General features: G+C 41.4%; 1 protein-coding gene across 6 annotated transcripts in view; it reads left to right on the forward strand.

Annotated features, from left to right (window-relative positions):
• LOC128700964 (peptidyl-glycine alpha-amidating monooxygenase B) overlaps positions 1–13,714 on the forward strand; it is a 111,816-nt gene that overhangs the window by 31,711 nt on the left and 66,391 nt on the right. For all 6 annotated transcript variants that reach the window (XR_011391001.1, XR_011391002.1, XM_053794476.2 and 3 more), the window contains exons 3-7: positions 6,671–6,825; positions 9,130–9,342; positions 9,840–9,907; positions 10,277–10,404; positions 11,980–12,130. Coding sequence is in view for 4 of the 6 variants with exons in the window: in XM_053794476.2 (XP_053650451.1) it covers positions 6,671–6,825; positions 9,130–9,342; positions 9,840–9,907; positions 10,277–10,404; positions 11,980–12,130 (715 nt within the window). In the remaining 2 variants the exon portion in view is untranslated. The remainder of the gene's footprint in view (positions 1–6,670; positions 6,826–9,129; positions 9,343–9,839; positions 9,908–10,276; positions 10,405–11,979; positions 12,131–13,714) is intronic.

The following is a 13,714-nucleotide window of genomic DNA, read 5'->3' on the forward strand; positions in this document are numbered from 1 at the left end:
AGCGAGGAAAAGGCTGGAGGCAGTGGAGATGTCATGTCTGAGGGCAATGTGTGGTGTGAATATAATGCAGAGAATTCGTAGTTTGGAAGTTAGGAGGAGGTGCGGGATTACCAAAACTGTTGTCCAGAGGGCTGAGGAAGGGTTGTTGAGGTGGTTCGGACATGTAGAGAGAATGGAGCGAAACAGAATGACTTCAAGAGTGTATCAGTCTGTAGTGGAAGGAAGGCGGGGTAGGGGTCGGCCTAGGAAGGGTTGGAGGGAGGGGGTAAAGGAGGTTTTGTGTGCGAGGGGCTTGGACTTCCAGCAGGCATGCGTGAGCGTGTTTGATAGGAGTGAATGGAGACAAATGGTTTTTAATACTTGACGTGCTGTTGGAGTGTGAGCAAAGTAACATTTATGAAGGGATTCAGGGAAACCGGCAGGCCGGACTTGAGTCCTGGAGATGGGAAGTACAGTGCCTGCACTCTGAAGGAGGGGTGTTAATGTTGGAGTTTAAAAACTGTAGTGTAAAGCACCCTTCTGGCAAGACAGTGATGGAGTGAATGATGGTGAAAGTTTTTCTTTTTCGGGCCACCCTGCCTTGGTGGGAATCGGCCGGTGTGATAATAAAAAAAAAAAAAAAAAAAAATAAAAAAAATATTTATAAATAAGAAATATTGTATAAAACCATAATAAAACATAAAAGAGATAAACTGGTTTTATAAGTGTATAGTGGACCCCCGTATAACGATTACCTCCGAATGCGACCAATTATGTAAGTGTATTTATGTAAGTGCGTTTGTACGTGTATGTTTGGGGGTCTGAAATGGACTAATCTACTTCACAATATTCCTTATGGGAACAAATTCGGTCAGTACTGGCACCTGGACATACTTCTGGAATGAAAAAATATCGTTAACCGGGGAGTCCACTGTATTTACCATGGAGATCAGACGACTTGGGCTAACAGAAGGCGCTGGCAGAGGTGGAGGGTCGAACTACAAACTGACTACACGCACACCTCACTCATGCTTTTCTAGAATTTCCTGCTTTAATTCCGTGGACATCATCCTTTTCTTCTTCTCAGCATTGTCCCCTCAAGGAAGGTTCCTTGATGTTGGTGAGGGGCTCTTGATTTAGGGAATTGGATCTGTGCTCCAGTTCCCCGAATTAAGCCTGAATGCCTTCCACATCCCCCCCCCAGGTGCTGTGTAATCCTCCGGGTTTAGCGCTTCCCCCTTGATTATAATAATAATAATAATTCTCAGCACTGTCCTTTGGGATTTTCAAGGATAACTCCTCCATCGTTTCAACATAAATAATGGAAGTGTTGCGCAGTTTGTGAAGGCTGATGAGTGGTGGTAGTGGAGATTGCCCCAGACCCACTCTGCCTGGGTGCCAGCCACATATATACAAAACTTGAATGGCCTCCATAAACACATCTACCTACAGCACAGGTGCCATACTGCCAGTTAACTTAAAAATGAATATGTGTTGATGCATGGAATAATTAGAGGCATATGGTGTGGGAAGCAACGTGGTATTGAGAGCAACGAGGTCGGGATTAGTCAGTGCCTCTTCCCCCACGCCACTGTGGGAGGGGGAAGAGGCAGTGTGTGTAGGCGAAGATGATGGGAACACTGGTTTGAAGGAGTCACATACCCACATCTTTGATGATGTGCATGATGTGCATGGGAAGCAGATAAATATTGTTTATTGTAAGCAGAACAGTAAGAACGACAGGGCACAATCTGTGTGTAGGGAAGTGCCCTCACCCCACTCCCCAGGCTTGCTCCGTGTGTAGTGTACCCTCCTGCGCTTCCCATAACCCTGCACCACAGGTTTACCCCACCAACTACCTGCGCCTCCACCATTCACATTTGATCTTTTACACAAATGTAACATAATTGGTAAGGTAACAAAATGACCCCAGTGGAAATAAGTCACTTTGTTTGACTTTTTTGGGTTATCCCAGGTTCTCTATACATATGCTGCTATGCATGATAATCTGTGTATCTGTATTTGTGTATACCTGAATAAACTTACTGATGATGCTGGGTGAATGTTGTGGCATTCGCTGCGCCAACTAATGGCGGTGTATCTGAATCTCGCTTTAACTCAGATTTGGGCTCGCAGCTAAAGCAAAAAATCGACCAAGCGACGGCTCGCAACTCAGAAAACTCGTAAGTTGGGGTACTCGTAAGTCAAGGTACCACTATATATATATATAATATATATATATATATATATTTTTAACAAGCTGGCCATCTCCCACCAAGGCAGGGTGACCCATAAAGAAAGAAAATCCCCAAAAAGAAAATACTTTCATCATCATTCAACACTTTCACCTCACTCACACATAATCACTGTTTTTGCAGAGGTGCTCAGAATACAACAGTTTAGAAGCATATATGTATAAAGATACACAACATATCCCTCCAAACTGCCAATATCCCAAGCCCCTCCTTTAAAGTGCAGGCATTGTACTTCTCATATATATTTCTTTCTTTCTTTCAACACACCGGCCGTATCCCACCGAGGCGGGGTGGCCCAAAAGGAAAAACAAAAGTTTCTCCTTTTACATTTAGTAATATATACAGGAGAAGGGGTTACTAGCCCCTTGCTCCCGGCATTTTAGTCGCCTCTTACGACACGCATGGCTTACGGAGGAAGAATTCTGTTCCACTTCCCCATGGAGATAAGAGGAAATAAACAAGAACAAGAACTAGAGAGAAAATAGAAGAAAACCCAGAGGGGGGTGTATATAAATGTTTGTACATGTATGTGTAGTGTGACCTAAGTGTAAGTAGAAGTAGCAAGATGTACCTGAAAATCTTGCATATTTATGAGACAGACAAAAGACACCAGCAATCCTACCATCATGTAAAACAATTACAGGCTTTCGTTTTACACTCACTTGGCAGGACGGTAGTACCTCCCTGGGCGGTTACTGTCTACCAACCTACTACCTAGAAAAAAAAAAATATACACATATATGTCGTGCCGAATATGTAAAACTGGTCAGTTATCAAGAACTCATTTAAAATTAAGTCCTTTCTAAAATTTTCTCTTTTACATTTAAAGATATATTTTTTCATTAATGTTAATTTAAAAAATTTTAATTTTGCACCAAAAGAACCTTAGAAAACTTACCTAACCTTATTATAATAAGAGCAATTTATTTTAGCCTAACCCAACTAGATATATTTTAGATTTGTTTACAATAATTTAATACTAAACAAACACAGTGAAATATATTTTTTTCGTTAGGTTCAGAATGATTTTGGCGAAATTATTGCATACACAAATTTTCACTTGTCCTATATGGCAAGATGAGCGTTGCTATTTAAGCCAAGATTGCAAATTCTGCCTATTCAGCACGACATACATACATACAGTGGTCCCTCGTTTTTCGTAGTTAATCCGTTCCTGGAGCTGATTTACGAATCAATTTTCCCCATAAGAAATAATGTAAATACAATTAATCCGTTCCTGACACCCAGAAGTATTAAAACAAAAAAATTTTTACATAAAATATACATGTAGTACATAAACAATACAATGGGAAATGATGAATGAAACATTAACAGCATAACACTTACCTTTATTGGTGATTCTTCTTAGTGTATGGGAGACTGGAGGAGGAGAGAGAGTGGATTGTTTATAGTTTGGAAGGGGAATCCCCTTCCATCAACACCTCAGGCACCATTTGCTTTTCTGGGGTTGCTTCTCTTCTCTGTTTCTTAATGCCACTAGGACCACCTTGAGAGTCACTGGAGTCCTGTCTCACAAAATAACTGTCCAGAGAGCTCTGTTTCTGGTGCCTCTTTAACACTTCCCTAAAATGGCCCAAGACTTTGTCACTGTACATGTTGCCAACCTGGCTTGCAACAACCTTGTTAGGGTGATGTTTCTCCATAAAGCCTTCCATCTTACCCCACATAGTAAAAATCTCTAATTTCTGAAGAAGGCACCTTCTTCCATCTCTCTTCCTCCTCCTCTGCAGCAAGATTCTGAGCTGCGATGTGTTGCTCTTCCTGCTGAAGCTCTTGCAGCTCCTCAGTGGTGAGCTCTTCATTGTGGTCTTCCACCAATTCTTCCACATCCTCCAAACTCACACCCAACCCCATGGAACTCCCCAGTGCCACAATTGATTTTACAACAGACATAGGCTCATTAGGGTCAGTCCCAAATCCTTCAAAATCCCTCTTGTCGACACAATCTGGCCACAATTTTCTCCAGGCAGAGTTCAAAGTCCTGGTAGTCACTCCCTCCCAAGCCATACCTATAAGGGTTATGCAGTGGAGGATGCTGAAGTGTTCTCTCCAAAATTCCCTTAGGGTCAAGTGAGTGTCTGTGGTCACAGTCAAGCACCTGTGAAACATTGTTTTTGTGTAGAGTTTTTTTAAAGTTTGCAATAACCTGCTGGTCCATGGGTTGGAGGAGAGGAGTGGTATTCAGGGGCAAGAACTTTACTGTGATGAACCCAAACTCCTCGAAAATTAGGTCATCCAAGTTTGGAGGATGAGCAGGTGCATTGTCCATTACTAGCAGGCACTTGAGATCCAATTTCTTTTCCAGGAGATACTCCTTCACACTAGGGCCAAACACTTCATTGAACCACTCGACGAAAATTTCCCTCGTGACCCATGCCTTACTATTAGATTTCCAAAACACACACAATTTACTCTTCATAACATTGTTTTTCCTGAACACTCTGGGATTTTCAGAATGGTACACTAGTAATGGCTTCACTTTGAAATCCCCACTAGCATTAGCAGAGAACATTAGCGTCAGCCTGTCTTTCATAGGCTTGTGTCCTGGCATTGCCTTTTCCTCTTGTGTAATGAAGGTCCTCTTTGGTATTTTCTTCCAAAAGAGGCCTGTTTTGTCACAATTGAACACTTGTTCAGGTTTCAGTCCTTCAGCCTCTATGTACTCCTTGAATTCATGCACATATTTTTCAGCCGCCTTGTGGTCCGAACTGGCAGCCTCACCATGCCTTACCACACTGTGTATGCCAGTACGGTTCTTAAATCTCTCGAACCAGCCTTTGCTGGCCTTAAATTCACTCACATCACCACTAGTTGCAGGCAATTTCTTTACCAGATCGTTGTGCAACTGCCTAGCCTTTTCACAAATAATCGAAGTCATAAGAGTATCTCCTGCTAATTGTTTCTCATTTATCCTCACCAATAATAACCTCTTCCAGTACTGGTGATCTCATTTTTGTCAGCATAGTTACTCCCTTTGCAACAACAGCATCCTTTATTTCCTTTTTCTTGGCCACTATGGAACATAAGGTTGTGTAGAGTTTCTTATACATCCTGGACAGTTCGGCTACACTTGTACCACATTTATATTGTTCAATGATGGTTTTCTTAAATTCAATCATATTTCTCACCTTCTTTACCACAGGCTTGGCACTAGGAGCTTTCTTTGGAGCCATGGTAGCTTATTTAGTACTTGCAAGCACTAAAATAAATGGAATATTATGAAATATTTCGCTGGAGCACGTGAGGGGGCCTTCGCTCACTGGTAAACAATGCCAGACTGGCTGCCGCCCCGGCTCACGCTGTGGGTACGCGTCCCGGACAAACTACGACTCGCGAGTCAACCTATGAAAAGCGAGTCCATGTTTATACGAAAATACCCCTATGATTGGCGAAATTTATGATTGCCGGGAACTACGAAAAGCGGGGACCACTGTATATATATATATATTTATATATATATATATATATATATATATATATATATATATATATATATATATACTAGGTAGTAGGTTGGTAGACAGCAACCGCCCAGGGAGGTACTACCGTCCTGCCAAGTGAGTGTAAAACGAAAGCCTGTAATTGTTTTACATGATGGTAGGATTGCTGGTGTCCTTTTTTTCTGTCTCATAAACATGCAAGATTTCAGGTATGTCTTGCTACTTCTACTTAAACTTAGGTCACACTACACATACATGTACAAGCATATATATGTATGTATATATACACATCCCTCTGGGTTTTCTTCTATTTTCTTTCTAGTTCTTGTTGTTGTTTATTTCCTCTTATCTCCATGGGGAAGTGGAACAGAATTCTTCCTCCGTAAGCCATGCGTGTTGTAAGAGGCGACTAAAATGCCAGGAGCAAGGGGCTAGTAACCCCTTCTCCCGTATAAATTACTAAATTTAAAAAGAGAAACTTTCGTTTTTCTTTTTGGGCCACCCTGCCTTGGTGGGATACGGCCGGTTTGTTGAAAAAAAAAAAAAAAAAAAAAAAAATATATATATATATATATCTTTGTTTCTGTCTCTCTGCCTCTGTCTCTGTCTGTCTCTGTCTCTGTCTGTCTCTGTCTCTGTCTGTCTCTGTCTCTGTCTCTGTCTGTCTCTGCCTCTGTCTCTGTCTCTCTGTCTGTCTCTCTGTCTCTCTGTCTGTCTCTCTGTCTCTCTGTCTGTCTCTCTGTCTCTCTCTCTGTCTGTCTGTCTCTGTCTCTGTCTGTCTCTGTCTGTCTGTCTCTGTCTCTCTGTCTGTCTCTCTCTCTCTCTCTCTCTCTCTCTCTCTCTCTCTCTCTCTCTCTCTCTCTCTCTCTCTCTCTCTCTCTCTCTCTCTCTCTCTCTCTTTCTCTCTTTCTCTTTCTCTTTCTCTCTTTCTCAAAATCGCCCCAGAATCAATATTAATTTGATTCATCATTTCAGAACGACGCCTACCTGTGCACGGCTTTCAGCCTGGATGAGAACGTGGAGGAGTGGGTGGTGAAGTTCGACCCGCTGGCCTCGGCCAACCGGGCGCACCACATGTTGCTCTTTGGCTGCTCTGACGTCGACCAAAATTTAATGAAGAACGGATACTGGTAAAGCCAGCTTCCTTTACCGGCCAGGCCGATAAATATGTTGGCATCCTCGGCCAGGATGACGAATATGTTGGAACCAGGCCATTAACCCGTAAACGGTCCAAACGTATATATACGTTTTTTCAACATTTGAAAGTATGTAAAAAAAGTAAATTCTTTTTTTTTTTTTTACATTTGAAAATGTTTAAAAAAACTTTAATCTACTATTTTTTTTGTTATATTTGAAAATATGTAAAAAAAAACGTAGATCTACTTTTGTAGCGCTACACGTGTGAACGTAGATCTGCTTGGACCGTTTACGGGTTAAATACATAGGCATCCTCTTGTAGGCTGGTAAATATATAAGCCTCTTGTTGGTTAATAAATATATAGGCCTCTTGTAGGCAAATATATAGGTCTTTTTTTTTTTTTTTTACACAGGGTTTGACAAGGTTAAGGATCCCTAGCTTTATTGACAAGCTATTTGCAAGTTAAGGATTCCTAACTTTATTGACAAGCTAACAGCTGTTACCTACATTAGCTCATTTGAAAGCATTTTTATTGTTATAAATCATACATGTAGGGAACAGGATGAAGTTGGAGCCATCTGTGGGCCAGCATTTTCATTTGATCAACTGACTTTATCTTGTTGACATCATAATGCTGTACGAACGTGTTCCATACTCAAGTCATCCTAGGGATAAATGATCTCAGATGAAGTGATGTTCTGGAGAAGGTGACAGCCAGAGTGAAGTTGCTGCTGGCTGCCCGTCTTGTGGTATAGAAGCTTGCTTCACGCTGTCCTCGAAGTGGAGTCAAGTGTGGTATTTTGACAGTGTTGGCCTTGTACATAACAGTAAGGCCACCCACATCCCTCCTGTGTTGAAGGCTCTGCTGAAATGACAGATCTATCCAGGATTGCTCCAGGGGAGAGATGAGAGGAGGGGCAGGCAAACCAAGAAAGTGGAGCATACTCAAAGTGTGAGCGTACTTGTGCCTCATACAGAATCTTGCAACCCCCCTTTGTCAAGCAGATACGAGATACATCAAAGTGCTGTAAGCTTCCTGGCTGTCTTGTATGCAAGATTTACGGTGTGGTTCTTCATGGTCAGTTTGGAGTCGAATTTCACCCCAAGAATATCAACTTCTTCTCCAGGTGCCAACACCCTCCCATTCATCCTTACTACTGCACCAGCATTACCATCATGGTGCCTAGAGACCATCATCATTTGCATTTTCTCAGGTGCAAATGTTACTTGCCATCTATTTCCCCAAGCTGATATAGCTCTCAGCTGGTGACTGATGTACCTTAGAGCAGCTGGCATTTCTTCTCTTGGATAAGTGAATGTCAGTGTACAGTCGTCTGCATATGTATGGAATTCTGGGATGAGATGAAGAAGGTCGTTGAAGTAGACATTCCATAACAATGGTCCCAGCACGCTTCCTTGTGGAACACTTGCCCCAATAGGATGTCTTGCTGATTCTGTTCCATTGAGAACTACCCTTAGAGATCTACCATGAAGGTAATCACTGAGGAGACATAGCGTAGAGCCTGCAATTCCCAGTGCTTGAAGTTTTGCTAAGAGGCCTTGGTGCCACTCCCGGTGCCACACCTGGTGCCACACCCGGTGCCACACCTGGTGCCACAATCAGTTGAAAGCACCAGCAATGTCCAGTGCTACCACACAGCTGACTTTGGATTCATCCAGTGACTGTACATTAATAAATGTATAGGCCTCTTGTAGGCAAGTATATAGGCCTCGTGTAGGTTAATAAATATATAGGTCTTTTGTAGGTAAATATGAAAGTGATATTGTTTTAATGTCACCTTTGCATCATTTATAACATTAGTATTAGTATATATTTTTAAATGTTTACACAGTAGTGTACTGTATATTGTAATATACAGAATAGAGGAAATTATCTCTAATATACATTACTTTGGTTTGTATACTGTAATATACATAGGCTTGCACACTGGTCAGAGAGCAAGTCGTAAGTCTGAATCATTACACAAGTAGGTCGTTACGTGAGGAGTTACTGTACTCAGAATTCACACCGTTTGAACTTGTACTAATCAAAAATTTTGTACTCTACGTTTACTGATAAACTTGTATTCATTTATTGACTTTTCAATACTGGTATTTATAGTAATTATTTAATTATTGACTTATTCAGCGACAGTAATTATTTACCGATTTATTTATCATATATATATTCATATTTGACTTACAACATTTCCAACTTACGGTGGTTTTGTCGGAACGTGACCTCACCGTAAGTCGAAGGCCACCCATACCTACTAATGAATACGTGTCCACGCAGGGACTGTGGTCACCATGGAGTGTGTATGGGGGGACGCATAATGTATGCCTGGGCAAAGAACGCACCGGCAACCAACCTGCCGAAGGGTGTGGGCTTCCGTATCGGTGGCAAGACGGGTATCCGCTACCTCACCCTCCAGATCCACTACTCCAAGCCCCTGCCCGAGGGCGTCAACGACCACTCGGGTGTACGCATGGAGATGACGCAGCAAGAGTAAGTCACCATGTTGTTTGTTTGTTGTTTGTGGTGGAAATTATTCGAATTTGAATTGGTACTGGCCTATTTGTACTCGCCTATATATACTCACCTATTTGCACTTATATTTGTACTCACATTTGTATTCACCTATTTGTACTCATCTATTTGTACTCATATATTTGTACTCATATATTTGTACTTGCCTGTTTGTGGTTGCAGGAGTCAATTCACAGCTCCTGGCCCCTCTTTGACATTATGGTGTGACCAGGTCTCTCCTGTAAGGGTCCATTAAATCCAGGGCCATTAATATGAGGGCCATTAAATCAAGGTCCATTAAATCAAGGTCCATTAAACCAAGGCTCGTTTAATCAAGGACTACCATGTATTACTACTCGTAAGTCACCCTCATCCATAAAATGAGGATACGCTTTATCTCAACTAAATTTTTGCTTAACAGCGGCCGTAAATAAAATGAGGGACTGATGCTGACTTGGCATTTGTTTGTTTTCCAGACAGAAGTACAAAGCTGGTATCTACCTTCTGGCCTCCGGCTTCACCGACATCCCTCCAAACACCGAAAGTGAGGCGTTCATTCTGTTTGCGTTTGTGTGGCTGGATGAGATGTTTTGTTTACATAAGAGACCTGACTATACAGTGGACCCCTGGTTTACGATATTATTTCATTCCAGACGTATGTTCAAGTGCCATTACTGAATGAATTTGTTGCCATAAGGAATATTGTGAATTAAATTAGTCCATTTCAGACCCCCAAACATACACGTACAAACGCACTTACATAAATACACTTACATAATTGGGCACATTGGGAGGTGATCGTAAACCGGAGGTCCACTGTATATAGAGGAGTTTTATAAATGAGTCAACTGTATATAGAACTTTGTAATAGAACTAACTTTATTTAAAAAGAATTTTTTTTTGCTGTTTTCAGAAACTCACGCGGATATGAACTGTGTCATCGGTACAACCGGGGAGCCCACAGACATATACCTGTTTGCTTATCGTGTCCATGCCCACGTGTTGGGCACCGTCATCTCGGGGTACCTGTTCGATTCTGCGGTAAGACTTCCCGATGTGTAGATAAATAATTCAGTCGGCCAACAGGTCAATGAATTAGACATTCCCAATACAGTAAGTCCTTGACTTACAAGCACGTTGAGTCTTCTGTATCGTGTATAATGTCATATTTTACACAATACAGGTCCCCAACGTGTTCATACATTGAAGACTTCCCGTATTGTGAATGTTATACATACTTCAGGAGGTCCCCAATGCATTCACAAGTTGAGAACTTATTGTATATATGTCTTTTCTTCATTTGCATATATCAAGACTGTATCAGCCTTTGATAAAGTTTACTCTAATTGATAAATTACGCACAATAAGCGGTAAATTATAATTTTTTCACTGGTGTAAAGAACCTCATCACTACTGTTGTTATTTGGTGCCATTATTAAGTAAAATTAAGGCTTATTTTAGGGCTACAGTGAACCCTGGATAATTGAAACTGCAGATATGGGGGTTCTACTGTACTTGGCCCTCAAGGGAGGTTCCTTGATGCTGGTGAGGGGTTCTTGATCTAGGGAATTGGATCTGTGCTCTGGTTCCCTGAATTAAGTCTGAATACCTTTCATCTCCCCCCCCCCCACAGGTGCTGTATAATCCTATGGGTTTAGTGCTCCCCCATAATTATAATAATACTGTACTTGGGTATCTTCATTGTTTTATCAGTCAGTGGCTTCATCAGTTCAGAGGTAATCAGTCCCTGGAGTCAGTGCACATAATCCACCAATCTGCATGTACACACAGAGGTGCAGGTGCCGTATCTCTGTGCGTATGCACAAAGAGATGTACAGTGGAACCTGAACAGTTCCCTACTCGAACAATTCGGTGTTTGAATGCTTCGTTTGGTAAAAAAAAATCACTTGGTGGTCGACTGTTTGCTCGGCACTCGACCAAACAAACACGGCCTGCCGGAACTTTTCCGTAAACTATTTCGCGTTTCTTCATATTTTTTGGTGATTTTTTTTATATTATTTATATAAATAAGTAACCATAGGGCCTATGAAGATTAGTAATAACAGCCAACCAAATAGAAAATTAGTTGGGAAAAATTTGTTCCGTACTCGAACAGCCGTCTGAAACTAATGAAGTTTGAATACCAAGGTTCCACTGTATATCTGTGTATTTTTTCTCATTACTACCACATTTAGTAATTTATATGGGAGAAGGGGCTATTATCACCTTGCTGCCGGCATTTTAGTCACCTCTTATGACACACACGGCTTACATGGGAAGGATTCTAACCCATTTCTCCTTGTGTACACTGGATCTCGCCTTCCAAGGCAGTGTGACCCACAGCTACCATCATTAATTCAACAGTTGTCTTGCCAGACATGGGCTGACATTACTGTGTTTGACGGTGTTTTTTTGTGTATTCAGGTTGTGCTTTAATGTGTTTGATAGTGTTTTATGTATAACATTGTAGTATATTTATTTGTGTTTTAATGTTTCTTGATGATGTTTTTACGTATAATACACTTTTTTTTTTTTGTGTATGAATTTTTAATGGTGTTTGGGTAATCGTTTTGTGTTTTTGTCTAAGTTATCTAACGACAGTTTTGTTTCTTCCAGAAAAAGGAATATACGGAGATAGCCAAGGGTAACCCACACTGGCCCCAGGCATTCTACCCCATGTCCCAGATATTTCATGTTAAAACAAGTGACATTCTCCATGCTCGCTGCACCTGGAACTCCACCACACGTGCCAGGCATACGTATATAGGTGCGTGTTGAGGATGTCGCTGATTGAGCATTTAAATTGTTTCCAAGAGGGATCGGTGATTTTTATGATGAGATTTAGGGATACCAGTTGACCGGACTTGAGTTCTGGAGGTGGGAAATACAGTGTCTGTACTCTGAAGGATGAGCGAGGATGTTACAGTCCTGGAGGTGGGAAGTACAATACCTGTACTCTGAAGGATGAGTGAGGATGTTACAGTCCTGGAGGTGGGAAGTACAATACCTGTACTCTGAAGGATGAGTAAGGATGTTACAGTCCTGGAGGTGGGAAGTACAATACCTGTACTCTGAAGGATGAGTGAGGATGTTACGGCTCAGAGGGTCACCTAAACTGTGAGATCAGCATGCCTCTGGCAAGACAGTAGCTAACCGAGTGATGGTAAAAGCAACTCGTCTTGTTTTCAGGTCACCGTGCCTTGGTGGGAGACAGCCAGTGTATTGATAAACAAAATGTCCCATTTATAAGTATTGATCTGTCTTATTCTGTGCATTGACAAGCTGAAGATGCTGAAATAAATTTATTATTATTATTAAGCTAAAATATTATGGTTTTAAAAAATGCAGTAGTGTCGTGGTATCTCCGGGGGGGATACCTGCCTAGACCTACCATGGATGCCCGAAAACACAGATAGTAGCCAACCCTGTATATAAGTCGCTTTTTGTTTACGCACACACCTAAAAGTTTCATTGATAATTCTTCACTTATTGTGCATAATTTATCACTTTTACACTGATGGGAAGCGCTTCACAGCTTCTCTAAGCACTGGGCATTCCTGTCTTATGAATTTAGTAACTTTCTTCACTAAGGTATTTTAGGAGGTAGATTATGATGCTGAATATGTAAGACTTTCAGTAGACTTCTGCATCAGAGGCTATTGAGGAAACTTAAGGCACACGGAATAGGAGAAATTTTTTTTCCTGGGTAGAGGCTATGGTTGGAGAAGTGGCAGATGCAGTTTAATATAGACAAATGGAAAGTTCTAAATGTTGGACAGGAAAATAACCATGCCACTTATAAACTAAATATTGTAGATCTTAATATTATGGATTACGAAAAGAATTTAGGAGTTCTGGTTAGCAGTAATCTAACACCAAGACAACAGTACATTAGTGTTGGCAATAAACTAACAGAATTCTTGGCTTCATATCAAGAAGTATAAATAATAGAAGTCCTCAGGTTGTTCTTCAACTCTATACATCCTTGGTTAGGCCTCATTTAGACTATGCTGCTCAGTTCTGGTCACCGTATTACAGAATGGATATAAATGCTCTGGAAAACATACAAAGGAGGATGACAAAGTTGATCCCATGTATCAGAAATCTTCCCTATGAGGATAGACTGAGGCCCTGAATCTGCACTATGAGGATAGGCTGAGGCCCTGAATCTGCATTATGAGGATAGACTGAGGCCCTGAATCTGCACTATGAGGATAGACTGAGGCCCTGAATCTGCACTATGAGGATAGACTGAGGCCCTGAATCTGCACTATGAGGATAGACTGAGGCCCTGAATCTGCACTATGAGGATAGACTGAGGCCCTGAATCTGCACTATGAGGATAGACTGA

This window comes from Cherax quadricarinatus, unplaced genomic scaffold (assembly GCF_038502225.1).
Source record: "Cherax quadricarinatus isolate ZL_2023a unplaced genomic scaffold, ASM3850222v1 Contig7, whole genome shotgun sequence".
In the NCBI taxonomy this organism is placed as follows: Eukaryota; Metazoa; Arthropoda; class Malacostraca; order Decapoda; family Parastacidae; genus Cherax; species Cherax quadricarinatus.